Below are 15,598 nucleotides of genomic sequence, written 5' to 3' on the forward strand. Positions count from 1 at the left end.
AAACTTTTTTCGTCAAATTACCAAAAAAACAATTTCCGCAAAAAAAAAAAATTTACAAGGCTTTTATAAGGTTTTAAACAATTTAAAAATATTTATAAGATAAAACCTTATAAAAACCTTATAAAAGCCTTATAAAAGCCTTATAAAAAACCTTATAAAAACCCTATAAAAACCTTATAAATGCCTTATAAAAAACTTATAGAAAACCTTTCAAAAACCTTTTAGAAACCTTTATGAGGTTTTTATAAAGTTTTTATAAGATTTTTAAAAGCATTTACAAGGTTTTTATAAGGTATATATTTCAAAAATTTTGGCGGAAAAATCCAATTTCGTAATTTTTTCGGGATTTTTTTTTCATTGTTTTTGCGAGAATTTTTTTTGATTTTGGCGGTAAAAATAATTTTTGGCGGGATTTTTTTTCATTTTTGGCATAATTGTTTTTTTTATTTTGGTGATTGTATATTCTTGCTCTCACTCAAAAAATTAATTTTATCATTTTGTACATAAAGAGGGGTAGTTTTGAAAATGGTCAACATGGAAAATATTTTTAAAAATGAGCATGAAAAAGTGTTTTTTTTGAGAATGCCCTATATATCGTATCTATCTATATTAATCTTCTGCTAAAAAGTTTTTTTTTCTTTTTTTGTCAATCATTGGGCCACAACAGGCCGACCTATTAGCCTAATCTCTACATTCGTAGGGAGAGGAAACTCGATCTTTGGTGTGATGGTGCCTTGTGCATTAAGAACTTAACCTTTGGCCACGGCACTAAATTCACTTTACCTACTAAAAAGTTTTTATACATTAATTTTTGAGTCACAAGAGATAACCTAAAGGAAACCACACCTTGGTGAGTCAAACGCTCACAAAAAAAATGTGAAAACCTGAAAGATAACCTCACTGAGTCAGAAGAGCATTAGCCACGATCAACATCTGAGATCTATTATAAAAATGAACGACGTTTGTGCTCTTTTTCTGATCAATAACAAGAAAGGAAAGAAAATAGTAACCATGATTAAATACACCTTAACTTATTCTTAGTCATCTTTAAAACCCATAAGCTAAAGTCTGAACTGGGATTGGTTGCCTTCTTGATCATCTGCGAAATGCTCTGGTGATGCTATTATAGATGTTTGAAGAAGAAACCGGAGGGTGTTGAGATTGCACACGGATCTAATTTGAGAATTTGTTAGAAATAATTTTTTTGATATACCTTTTTCAAAAATACCTAATTTTTTGGCCAATTTTAATTTTGTCCTCCTTTAATTTTTAATAATCATTTTACCCTTACATGAAAAATATTTTAATCAATAAAATGAAAAATAAAATTTTTCCGCCAATTTCTGACATATTTTCCCCCAAAAAAAATTTCGAAAAAAAGTTCCCGCAAAAGATTTTTTTTTCAATACCTTATAAGGATTTTATAAGGTTTTAAACGATTTAAAAATATTTATAAAACATTTATAAAGTTTTTATAAGTAGAAACCTTACAAAAACCTTATAAATAACCTTATAAAAACTTTATAAAAACTTTGTAAATGCCTTATAAAAACCTTATAAAGACCTTATCAAAAAATCTTTTAATTTTTTTATAAAAACCTTGTAAACGCTTTTACAAGATTTTTAAAAGGTTATTATATGATTTTTAAAAACGTTTACAAGGTATAAATTTCAAATTTTTTGGCGGAAAAATCCAATTTCGTAATTTTGGCAAAAATTCAATTTCTTTCCATAAGTCATATTCAACATATGATTTAATGACATAGTGTTTCATCCAAAAAAGAAAAAAAACTTTTTAAACAATTAAAACAATCACAAATATGGTTCTTTAAATAAAAATTTACGAAATAAACAGAAGAAATTTCAATCCGTGCTATAGCACAGATTCAATTATAGTTTATTAATTTATAGAGGTTTACTGTATGTCATTATTGTGCCAAAAGACCATTTATTTATTTACATATTTTATTATTACTTTTTTTTTTGAACAAATGTTTCACCTATTGGAGTACAAAAATAAAGGCAAATGATTTTTTACTCACTAAACCGTTCAAAGTTATTAAAACCAAAAAAATTGATACATGATTAACTTTTGCCGTTGGGAAGAAATCCATCTTTGGCCATTTCAGCAAGCACATCAAGAACCACATCCATATTCCCTTCTCTATGATTGATCTCCACAAGCACTTTGGCTTGCTCTGCTTCGCTCAGTTCACAGCTTCTTAATACATTCTCAATCACACTGTTTAGTTCATCAACCTTCCCTTCCTTGTGCAATGCCTTAACCAGAGCAATCACTGTCACGGTGTGGAGAAGAAATCCGGATTTTACCATCTCTTTGTATAGACTATATGCTTTGCGGACATCTCCGCCTCTGCAATGGCCATGAATCATAACGTTGTATGCTGTTCCATCGGGTTTGTGATTTTTCTCAAGCATGGATTCGAAAACTCGATCAGCTTCAACCATCATTCCTTTCATACAGAATCCTTTAATAAGAGATACCACGCTTTTAAACTCGATGTTACTGCAGTTTTCTATGAGTGTATGATATGTGACATCGCTAGGAACTGAGTCTTCATAGAACAGCTTAAGCAAGAGTCTTTTTGCTTCTCTTGTTCGAGCTTGTTTGTTAAGCCCGTTTATAAGCACGCTGTAAGTGACAACATCAGGCAATACACCTTTCACAACCATTTCATTGTGCAACTGGAGCGCTTTTTCCAGATCTCCTTCCATACAGTAAGCATTGATCAAGGCTGTGTAAGTAAATTCATCTGGTGGAAGGCCAGCTCTCAGCATTTCATCGTAAAGATCACAAGCTTCCTTCGTCCTTCTCTGCTCACAAAACCCTTGGATCAGTGACGAGTAGGTAACTGTATCAGGTTTTATACCTTTTTCAACCATTTCCCTCTTAACTCTAAGCGCCTCATCAACATCGTAACTTCTACAAAACCCAGATAACACTGTGCTATAACTCACTACATCCGGAGTCAAACCTTTCTCCTTCATATCTTCGAGCACTGCTATCGCATCTTCCATATTCCCAGCAACACAATGCCCGTTAACAAGAGCATTATAAGTCACAATCGAAGGAGAAAACCCATTATCAATCATCTCTTTCAAAACCCGATAGGCTTCATTCATATACCCCTTTTGAGAAAACCCATCAACCAACGTCGTGTACGTACGCTCATTAGGGCAAAGCCCTCTAACACGCATCTGTTCAAGAAACTCAGTAGCCCTGTTCATATTCCCAGCCTTACACATACTATGTATAAGTGAAGTATAAGTGATAACACTAGGTGACAACCCATGTCTCAGCATCTCAGCATGCATCACAAGAGCTTGATGAAAGTTACCTTCTTTACAATAACCTTTAATAAGAGTATTATAAGTGACTTCATCAAGCGAGTATCCTTTCTTGTTCATCTCCGTAAGTACAAAACTTGTCTCCTTCATCCTCCCTTCTCTACATAACCCGTTTATAACTACATTGTAAGAAATCAAATTAGGCTCCAAACCTTTCAACGCCATTGATCTCAAAAGCTCAAACCCATCATCAATCTTACGCAACTTACAATACCCATCAATCAAAGTGTTGTAAGTAACAACATTTGGTAAACAACCTTTCTTTTCCATTCGTTCGAAAAACCCTAGAGCAACATCTATATTCCCAGCAAAGCAAAACCCTCTAATCAAGATATTGTAAGTAAACACATTAGGAGAAACTTGGCTTTCCAACATTTCCTTGAACACATCCTCAGCAAAGCTAATGTTTCTCTTAGATCTAATCGTAGCATCTAAAACCGCATTGTAAGACAAAACCCCAGGCATAAAGCCATGAGCTTGAGCTAAACGAACAACACTCAGAGCCTTATCAATCAAACTCAAACGAGAGTAAGACTTCACTACCAAATCGAAAACAGAGGAAGTCGAATCGCACAAATCGTAAGTCTCCTTTAGCGATGTGAAGACGAGGGAAGCGTCTTCGTCGTCTAGGGTTTTGGCTGCGACATCTTCCGCGAGGGTTTGAGCTGTTTTGTAGAGTTTGAATTTGGTGAGGATGTGGAGAGTGATGCATTTGCAACGGAGAGTGAAGAACTGATGTGGGTTCGCCCAATTTAGGAACTTGAGAACCAATTCTTGATCGTTCTGAGATTTCAGGAGAAGATTCGAAGCTGCCTCTGGAGTGAAATTTGCAGAGAGGTGATGAAGTTGGTAAGGATGACGTCTGAGGAAGGTTAAAGCTTTATCGGCAAGAAGTGAATCTGATGAAGAAGCTAAGCTAGAGAGCGATCGTCGAATTAGGGTTTTAGAGAGAAACATTTAAGAAGATTAATTTAGGGTTTTAGCCTTTTAGGATGAGAGAAAAGGGTCGAAGAGGAAGACGATGAAGACGATGCACAATTGATCTTAGCCGTCCATTGAGTTCTTATCAAGATGTCATCTCGGCCGTCCATTGAGTTTTAAAATCTTTTAACCGTTTTAGTTTATGACATTTGGTTAATACAAATGAGGACTGAATTTTGACAATAAAAATACAAAATCTAAAAAAAAAATTCAAAAATATGAAAAGTTAAATTATACTTTAAATGGGAAGTTCTTTGTTTTATTTATAGATAAAAAATACAATTACAAATAAAACACTGTCATGAGCTAAGAAATTGTTTAACTGTCTTTAAAACATGACAAAATTTTATAATAAAGTGAGATGACTGAAAATGAAATTAAAACCATCTTCAGAAGAAAACCTTATTCAACAAATTTTCCTTTGTAAATCTACCAATTATGGAATTATTCAAAAGATGTCAAATTTATAATCACCCAAAAATTTAAATAAAAACCAAAATTGTAGTCAAAAGTATTAAAACTTTTATCTTTCCTAAAAGTGAAAACAAAGTACTATATACAGTAGTAGTTCTTCTTCATCTATAAATTCACATTTTTCTAATTAACTGAATCAAACCGGAGTTCGAGTGTCATTTCAATGGAGTCTGCTTTGTCAGCTTTCAAGGTACAAAAACAAATCATATCTTTTGGTTTAATCTAATAACTAATAACTAAGGGGGTGTATTCAAACCATGATTTTGGAGAATTTGATGGGATTTAGGAAATTTAGAATTTTGATAGATTTTAGGGAAGTTCATATGATTTGCTGTAAAATTCTTTCAAATCTCACCTAAAACCATGAGATTTGGATTTATGTATTTTTAAATCCTCCAGAATCCTCCCGAATCCTAAAAATTATTAAAATCCTAATCCACAAAACTGTTTTGAATAACAGTGGATTTTAAAGTAAATTTTTAAATCATTAGTTCAATAACAGTGAATTTTAATAGATTTTTTAAAATCCATGATTGAATAAGATAGAATAAATATGTTGTTCAATACTTCATCATCAATCTTTGTCTTCACCATTAATCATCAATCTTAAATTGACTTTATAAACAAGTCAAAAGATTGAAACTGTTGTTAACATATGTGTGTGTCCTTAGGTTTGCATATTTATACGGTGAACACAGCAACAACAACATTATGTATCTGTTTCTGTATATATGTAACATAGTTTTGGAGGAGACTCGTTTTTTTAATAAGATACCCTTGTGACGTTTATTGCAGAGACCAGCTAATGGGGATGGAGCAAACAATGAATTACCTTTGAGAGAGATGCATCAAGAGAGGAAGAAGAAGAAGACAAAGAGGCCATCTCGTGGTGAACGACTCTGGACAGAGTCACAAGATCTCAAACTCATAGAGCTCGTGGAAGCTTACGGTCTAGAGAGTTGGAATCTCATTGCAGAGAAGATGCAAACAAGATCAGGTAAAATCTAATAACAAGTTGGTTATTTTATTTTTCCTGGTACTCGCCATGAAAGTTGAATCTTGTTTTTCTTCTTGTTGAGTGTTTTGAAGCTCAGGGTTGCAGAATGAGGTGGGTTCACGAGCTCGATCCAAAGCTTAACAAGACAGAATTCACAAAGGCGGAAGAACAGTTAATGATAACAGCTCACAAATTATATGGCAACAAATGGTCGAAGATTGCTAAGCTCCTAAATAAAAGAACAGACTATGCTGTGAAGATGCATTTCAACAGAAACGCATGGAGGCAAACAGAACCTAACATAACATTTTCCCTGCCCCTCTGAATCCATATGCCTACATTGTTCCTGGTTTGTGTCTTCTTAAAACTAAACAATCTCATAGATTCCGTTTCAAATCTCCAATAGAGTTTATTATTGTGTGGTTTACAGGTAATGGAAGTTATGAAGGTATCGAGATCAAGAACTACAGCTGTAATACGCCAAAGGAGGAAGCTACTAACCTCTATGCTCGCATGCCAGTGCAACTCTCAGGTCATCACCATCACTTCCCTACCTTCCCTGCAGGCTCCTCCTCGGCAATATTCACACCGCATGTCTCCATCTCCAAACCATCATCATCACCAGAAGCGGCGGATACAATGACCAGAGAAACCCCGAAATTTATTGATTTTCTCGGGGTAGGACATTCTTGAAGAAACAACTTTGTATTTGTAACCTTTAATCCTATGATGAGGACGACTGAATGATTTGTGTTATTGATTATGTGACCTAAAGGTCTGTATTTATACAAGTTACAAAGCCAAAAGATACGGCAATATCTACGAAAAGGAAATCTAAATATATACATATATATGCTAATAACTTGTGTATCAAGTTATCCTTAATACCCCCTCAAGTTGGAGCATGCAAATTCTGAATGCCCAACTTGTGTAAAAACACATCAAATTCACGTTGGCCTAAAGCTTTAGTAAGAATATCAGCAAGTTGATCTGTAGTGTCGACATGAGAAGCTTTGACGGTACCATCCACGATATAATCACGAACAACATGACAGTCAATTTCAATATGTTTTGTGCGTTCATGAAAAATTGGATTTGAACTGATATGCAATGCCGCCTGACTGTCACAAAATAGAGAGATGGGTTCCTTATGATCGATACCAAGCTTGAAGAGGAGGGATTTCAGCCAACGCAATTCGCGACAAATGGTAGCCATAGCGCGATACTCGGCTTCAGCGGAAGAACTTGAGGTAGTCTTNCTTTAATAAGAGTATTATAAGTGACTTCATCAAGCGAGTATCCTTTCTTGTTCATCTCCGTAAGTACAAAACTTGTCTCCTTCATCCTCCCTTCTCTACATAACCCGTTTATAACTACATTGTAAGAAATCAAATTAGGCTCCAAACCTTTCNAACCAGCCAGTGAGTGACTTTCGAGTTAAGGGACAACCAGCATAATCAGAGTCACACCAACCTTTCAAATGATGAGGAGAGTTAGCACGTAAAAGAATGCCTTGCCCAAGAGTCCCTTTTAAATATCTCACTTTCAAAGCAGCTTGCAAGTGTGCTTCTTTCGGTTTCTGCATGAATTGAGACAAAATATGAATAGCATAAGAAAGATCCGGTCGCGTAGATGCGAGATAGACAAGACGTCCTACTAAGCGACGGTAGGCCTCCAGATTAGATAAAAGTGGACCATCAGCAAGAGCTAAACCATGATTTTGATCAATAGGAGAACCAGCAGGTTTGCAACCTAATAACCCAGCTTCCGTCACTATATCAATAGCGTATTTGCGTTGACAAAGATAAAATCCCTTTGGACTGCGCGCAATTTCCAACCCCAAAAAATATCTGGCATGTCCGAGATCTTTCATCTGAAAGCAAGTAGAAAAATTAGCTTTAAACTGTTGGATAGCCGATGGAGAATTACCGGATATGATCAAGTCATCCACGTAAACCAAGATTTGTAGCGAGATACCATCACGACGAAAGACAAATAGGGAATAATCAGAGCGGGTTTGCTTAAAGCCATACTTTTTAATAGCATCTGCGAGTTTGGCAAACCAACAACGAGGAGACTGTTTGAGCCCATAGATTGATTTACTGAGACGACAAACCCTTTTATCGCCTGGTAGTGAAAAACCAGGAGGTGGTTTCATATAATTTTTTTCGTCAAGATCACTGTGAAGGAAGGCATTATGTACATCCATTTGATGAACTTCATAATTTCGCTTAGCTGCAATATCCAAAATCAATCGTACCGTAGTCATTTTTGCAACTGGAGCAAAGGTTTCTTTATAATTTAAGCCTTCGACTTGATGATTTCCTAGAGCCACCACACGCGCCTTGTAGCGTTCAAGAGTTCCATCGGCGCAGAGCTTGATACGATAAACCCATTGAAAACCAATAACCGTATTATTTGGTGGTAAATCCACCAAATCCCAAGTATGATTTTCTTCTAGTGACGTAACCTCAAATTGCATTGCCAATTTCCATTCTTCATAAGTCATTTCTTCTTTGAAGGAACGAGGTTCAACAGCAGTTGACAAGGCAACCAAATAACTGCAATAAGCAGGAGAAAATCGATGTGAAGACAAATAATCTGACAAGAGATGAACCGTACCTGAGGATTGCTGAGGAGGTAGTGTCGTGGGAGAAGGGAGAGGAGAGACGGAGATTGTACCAACGACATAATCACTGAGATAACCAGGAGGCTTTTTGTGTCGTTTACCAACCCCAAGATCTGCAGAAGATGAAGTCGAACTAGAAGTACTTGATGTTGTAACAGAGGAAGCAGGCAGAGGTACAATGGTAGGAATGGTTGATCGGTTTGCGAAATCAGTTGATTGAGTCTCAGGTACGATTGGTAGTGCACTTTCATCAGCTGGTGTTGTTGGATCAGAAGGAGGAACAATCACTGATTCCGATGAAGGATCAACCGAGCCTTCTTGGTTGATAATGTTAACAGGATGAGAGAGTTGTTCCTCCGAAGATGGTGCAGCTAGAACAGGAGTTGGGATAGGTAAAACAATATCACTACTAGAAGCGTCTGGTGTATCCAAAGAAAGAGGATATTTGCCTTCATTTAAAACAACATCGCGAGAAACAAAGAAGACTTTGCGATCAAGATCATATAACCGCTAACCCTTCTTGCCGTAAGGATATCCGACAAAGACACAACGTTTGCTGCGAGATGTAAACTTATCACCATTGTGATTCAGGTTATGAGCATATGCGAGACATCCAAAAACTCGTAAATGCTTATATGACGGAGGTTGACCATAGAGAATTTCAAACTGAGTTTTACCATGAAGAACCTTTGAAGGTGTACAATTAATCAAATATGCAGTAGTAAGAACGCAATCTCCTCAGAACTCAAGAGGAAAATGACCTTGAAAGCGTAGAGCCCGAGCAACTTCTAGAATATGACGATGCTTGCGTTCAACACGACCATTCTGTTGCGGTGTATGAACACAAGATGTTTCGTGAAGAATCCCTTGCTCCTTAAAGTAGCGTGACATACACATAAATTATGTGCCATTGTCACTCCGAGTACGTTTCACTTTCTTGGTAAACTGCCGTTCAACTAGTTGCAAGAAATTACGGATCGTGTGAGAAACAGTCGATTTATCCGGTAGAAGATACAACCACACTGCTCTAAAACAATCATCAACAATAGTCAAGAAATAACGAGAGCCACAAAATGCAGGAGTGCGATACGGACCCCAGAGATCACAATGGATTAAATCAAAAATCTCTTTTGCATTATTAAAAGAATCTGGAAAACTTTGGCGAGTTTGCTTTGCTCTTAAACAAATATCACAACTCTCTTGTAAAAGCTCACTACTATTTTTAGATAAACTACTAACACCAGGAAGTTGACCGAGAACACGAGAAGAGGCATGCCCTAGACGCATATGCCACAAAGCATAATCCTTGCTAACACATGTTTGATTAGAAGCCACAGTCTCAACAGCATGAAACCGGTACAATCCCTCTCCCACACGAACACTAACTCCAATCAGCGTCCTCATAATGCGGTCCTGTAGAAGCAACAATTTATCAGTTACTTGTCCCACAAGAAAATTATCCGTACAAATTGTCCAAGCGAAATTAAATTTGTATGAAATCCAGAAACCAAATAAACGTTTTTCAAGCATAGTGTAGGTGTAAGAAAAATTGTGCCCTGTTGAGAAGACAAGACATCCTCTCTAGCAGGTAATTTGACATAGACAGGAGTAATAGGCCGGATATCCCGAAGTAATTCAGCCTGTCCGGTCATATGATGTGTTGCCCCGGTGTCCACAACTCAAACAGTGTCAATAGTCTTACCACTTAGACGATTGGAGGTGTTGTTGTGAGACTCGTACATACGTTGAACGATACGCCATTGTTCATCAGAGAGACCACTCAAGCCTTGTCGATCAGCATCATTGAGAGGGATAGTAGAGATAGCAACAGCGGAATTGGCGGCAGGAATTTGAGTGATATTTGCCCATGGAGGAAAGCCACGACCACGTCCCATCGGAGCAGAAACAGGTCCACGAGAAGTGCTTTTGTTGCGTGATCGATCTTCCCACCACTCGGGATATCCAACCACCTTGAAACATGATGAAGCTTCATGACCAGATCGACCACAAGCTGTACACATGCGTGAGGGATCACGGTTGATGCGAGGTGCGTCAAGAGGTGCTGAACTGTTGCGTGGAGAAAGTGATGTCTGGCGAGAAGCGGATAATTGAGATGCAAAACTCTGTAACTCAGCATCCTTTGTAGCACCAAGACGAATTGTTTCATTCTGAACAACGGTTTGATAAACACTGTCGAGATCAGGGAGAGGAGTAATGTGATCGTATGACACCATGAACAGAATCGTCAAGACCAGAAAGAAAATCATGAATGTGTAGCACTTCAAGTTCTTTATCACGAGCTGTGTTAAGATCACACTCGCATTTACCGCAGCTACAATGCTTAGAATTTGTGCATTCAGCGATTCCATCCCAAAGCTTTGTTAGTCTACCAAAGTAATCATCAACAGAGCAACCGTTCTGTTTGCAGGTGGCTAGGGAGTTGCGCAATTGTTGCAGACGAGCCCCACTCTTGAGAGAAAACCTCTTTTTGATGATTTCCCATAGATCACGTGCTACTTCGCGTGTGGAGATGGAAGAGCGAAGTTTAGGTTCGATGGTGAGCTTAATCCAGCCCACGATAAGATGATTATTGGCGATCCAGTCTTCAAGTGTTGAAGAGTTGTTAGATGGTTGTGGGATGCTTCAATCAAGGAAGCCAAATTTCTTCCGTGAACTAAGCGCCATCCGAAAGTTGAGAGCTCATTCATCATAATTTTGTCCATTGAGGAGCGGTTGAGAGATGATAGCACCAGGATTATCACCAGATGTGAGATCAAAGGGAGAGATGGTTTTGTGTTTGGAATCGGTTGTTGTAATCCACATGGATTTGAAGATTAGTTGATGATTGCCGAGAGGCTGAAAAGAAGAGATGTATGCTCTGTTTTTGAGAGGAAAAACAGAGGAAGAAGAGAATAGTCCTCTGTTTTCAATGTGAAAAACATAGTAAGATCAAAGAGAAAGAGATGCCGAGAGGCGTTAGATAGGAGACTCTAAAAAAATTTGTAGGGTTTTAGTTTTCCTGCTCTGATACCATGACAAGAGGTGAATGAATGATTTGTGTTATTGATTATGTGACCTAAAGGTCTGTATTTATACAAGTTACAAAGCCAAAAGATACGGCAATATCTACGAAAAGGAAATCTAAATATATACATATATATGCTAATAACTTGTGTATCAAGTTATCCTTAATAATAACAAGGTTGCAAATAAAGTCAAAGTGTTTGTTTTTCTATTTTCTGAGCTCTTATAGTAAAACTTAAATCCTAAGTACAAAGCTGAAGAATCTAAGAGTTTAAAATTCTCTCGCAATCCAACATATTCCACAATAGGTATAAAAAACTTAAACAGCTTGAGCAATACTCTTAAATCTGACTAGTGTTTGCCAATGATTCTTAAAGGTCATCATCCATTGTGAGAAGTCTAGTAGTTTCTAAATGCTCTTCACGGGAATCGTCCATCTCATCCAAGCTCAGTTCCTTTAACAGAAACTGTTTTCCCACTGCATTTATAGTTTCTCTATAAACTGTTTTCCTTTCAATGAAATCTCTGTGATCTCTTTACGTGATCGATAACAAAACTGAGGCACTCTTGAAGGATGCTTAAGATAAGCCATGTTATTCTCATTATAGTCCCAAAGAAAAGATGTATGGTGAATCCATCTATTCGTCGTTATCGATTGAGCATTCCCACCGAATTTACGATCACCAAAAACATAATATGAAACCCCAAAACAAACTAAAAAACTTAAAACTTTCAAAGTGCCAAAATAGGAAAAAACACAGAACATCATATCTGTTTTCAAACAAAACAAACCATTCTCACGCAGCTGAAAGCCGTTGATCCCGTAAAACACATCGCTATACAAAGAACGACTCCGAGCCATAACAGAGCGTGGACAAGGCTGAACATTTGGAACATTTATCTCTATTGCAAATCAAACTGACAAAAACACTACTTTCATCAACAACCACAGTTCCTTCACCACTAAATCTCTTGATAACCGGAATCCCATCTTTCACAACAGATCCAATCTCAATAAGTTCACAAGGCTTCCTTATGTAAAACCAAACAACACATTCTCAAATATAGATCATATTTTTATAAAGCCCCAAAATTTTTTTAAGAGAAATACCCTAAAATAGCATTAAAACAACTTTTATGGACAACTATAACACACATTCAATAAATTTCAAAAAATAACACTATTTAACATGTTAAAATTTTTAAAATTAAATTTTAGAATTTTGTTTTTTAGGTTTGGGTTCTCAATTTCACATTTAAGGTATAGTTTTGAGGGGTAGAGTTTAGTATTTTGAATTTAGGATTTGATTTTAAAAGATTAATTGGTGTTATTTTTGAAATTTTAGAGATGTTGTGCTAAGTTTGGAAAAAACTTATTTTTGTGCTATTTTTGAGAATTTCCCAAAAATTAAAGAGCTTATTTTACCGTGAGAGTCTCATGACAATGGTATGACACTACAAAAAAAGATGGTATTACATCATTTATATTATATTTTTTGTATCAGATTGAAATGATACAAAAATAATTTACATCAGTTTAATGAATGATTTATATTTTGTTGATGCAAATAATTCGCATCAAGACAAATATTTGTATCGATTATTGTACTTGAAGTTATTATGTATCAATTGCAAAAAATGATACTAATTTTACATCAGTTAATATAAATGATTTTAATATTTGTTTCGGTTATAGTAAGTGATGCTAAATATTTATGTCAATTTTAAATAGCTGATGTTAAGACAATATCAGTTTTAATAAATGATTCAAATAATTGTATATTTTACAATTAAAAATTTAAATCAAATCAAATATGAATAATCGATAAATTTACTGTTAGTTTTTAGAAATAATTATAATAATTTTGCTATTTTTAAAAATCAATAATTATAAATAAAATAATATAAAAATCATAAATTTCATAGAAACACGAATACATTGTTCAGATTTTTTTTAAAAAATCCCAAAATCATAAACAATTTTGTTCCTAATTCACCATAGCCTTTGAATCTCATGCTGAAAATCCTTTCGATCTTTTCATCAACGGTGAATTACAGAGACATATGTCTCTATAATCTCCATCACGCCCGCTCAGCTCCTTTTAGGTCTCATAATCCTAGAAATATTAATTGACATCATCGAAAAATGTTTTTATCCTTCTCAGAGTCTCTCTCACCATCCTTCATCATCTTGATATCAAAAGTTGTAGTAAATGGAACCACTGTGACCTTAGCCTAAGGATTGCACATCGTTGACATTTTTTTTGCGATGAATTCTACGATCTTCTTCACCGGTTACACAAACGTAGACATGAACGATTGGCGCTCTAGGGACGGTGGCATGGTTCGTTTTTCTCGGTGCGCTTGGATGGCATACAAAAGGGCAAATCACTGTAAAGTTAATAATGTATTAATAAGGTATCTTGGATAGAGTATCTTCAAGCTTTTGTTATCCTGACAGTCCTATGACAATGGTAGGAACAATATTGATTCCATCATTAATAATACACCAATTCTTAGAAGAAGATCTAAGTAGCCTTTCTTCTAAAACCAATTGCTGTAGAATCGGTGTTCCTCTAAGCTTGACGAGATTCATTAATGGAAGCCCTATATTCTTGAATCTATTCATTATCATCTTTACCCTAAAGGTATCGACTTTATCCACCAAACCGTTGAGAAAACAAATCCAATTTGCTCATAAAGATTTTGATTTTTAGAAAAGGAAACACCAAAATCAGAGAATCTTTCATGACTCGATTGAGACAAATGCTTTAAGAAGAAGATCTTATGCAAGATCGAAAAGGTAAACAAAATATTGAAATAACCAAAAGAGTTTACAAAATAATAGAGAGAGAGCAAAATATGCAAATGTATCTAAACCGGAATAAGATGTTCAACCGAAACCATACCATACCAACTTTACATAGGTGACATTATGCGGTTCGATATCTTCAATTTTATATATTTATAATTAAAAACAATTTGTTTGAACAAAAAATTCAATGTAATTTAAGATGAATTAAAATTTGGATATTGAAGTTCAACTTCTAAAATTTATCTTAAATATATTTAATTAAGATGGTCCAAAACTAATTATGCTTAACCAATCAATTGTTTTTTAATTCCATTTATGCTCTTTTTTATTTATTTCTACAATTATTTAAATTTACACAGACAAATGATAGTATTAACTATTAACCAACCATTTAAAGTAACAGACCCAATCATATACGTATGTATTATTTTTACTATTTTAAACTAAAGCTATGAAAAGCTTAGTAATTACTTTTTTGTCAATGGGTAAAACAAATTTTGTTTCTGGTGAAAAATCTCTATTTAGTCAAATATTCAAAAAATTAGTAGACTAGTCAATGTATAAAATATTGTTTTACATATTTGTTCAAAGATGATATTTTTTTCCTATATATGCTACTTCAAGAAAGTATTTAAAACTCTGTATATGTTGACTGGTTTAGATATACAATGTACTACAAAGGATATAATACCAAATATATATATATATATATATACATTTTACAAGTACATTTAGCAAATAAATTCTGAACTTGCCACCTATTTACAAGACTGTCATTGTATTAAACTTTTTGATTTAACTAATTACAAAATAAATCATATCAAATTGAGATTCTTTATTTCAATATTATCTTTCCATAAAACTGCACTAAACAATTAACATAAAAATCAACAGAAAGAACATAAAAATTTACCTGGAACAATTGGATTACTTTGAATAGATCTGTAATTGAGAGAATGAAAACGCTCAAATTTTTTTTTGATGAAGCATGTTTTTAGATGTCAGACGAGAAACTAAATTATTCTGTCGTTTCTATTAAAAACGATGAAGAATCAAAACAATGGAATTTTGATTACTCATTTTTACAAAACCAGATAGACGGAGATGATAAGGAAAGAATAATCGATCGAGACATAAAACAAAATAATATTTTTTTATTTTTCGGATAAAAAGACATCATGCCAATATTTTTGGGCCCGAACAAGCCTAATTATTATTTTTTTTTAAAAAAATTTCCCATTGAAATGTTTTTAGAAGCTAATATATTATTAATATTTAGATTTTCAATCAATACTAATAAGAAACAATT

At 34.8% G+C, this 15,598-nt stretch overlaps 2 protein-coding genes and 1 pseudogene across 2 annotated transcripts in view; all 3 read right to left on the reverse strand.

Moving 5' to 3' along the window:
* LOC104719608 (pentatricopeptide repeat-containing protein At5g39710) overlaps window positions 1–7,226 on the reverse strand; it is a 9,618-nt gene extending 2,392 nt beyond the window's left edge. Inside the window, exon 1 of the mRNA XM_019231283.1 lies at window positions 7,085–7,226. Within this exon, the coding sequence (XP_019086828.1) occupies window positions 7,085–7,165 (81 nt within the window). The 5' untranslated portion in view covers window positions 7,166–7,226. The remainder of the gene's footprint in view (window positions 1–7,084) is intronic.
* LOC109124891 (pentatricopeptide repeat-containing protein At5g39710) lies at window positions 1,976–4,343 on the reverse strand. Its single transcript, XM_010437557.2, has one exon. It carries the CDS (start codon window positions 4,324–4,326, stop codon window positions 2,086–2,088), a length of 2,241 nt encoding a protein of 746 aa, XP_010435859.1. The 5' UTR covers window positions 4,327–4,343; the 3' UTR covers window positions 1,976–2,085.
* Window positions 11,816–14,109, reverse strand: LOC104720622 (annotated as a pseudogene).

The sequence above is a fragment of the Camelina sativa genome, chromosome 10 (genome assembly GCF_000633955.1).
Source record: "Camelina sativa cultivar DH55 chromosome 10, Cs, whole genome shotgun sequence".
NCBI classification, from domain to species: domain Eukaryota; kingdom Viridiplantae; phylum Streptophyta; class Magnoliopsida; order Brassicales; family Brassicaceae; genus Camelina; species Camelina sativa.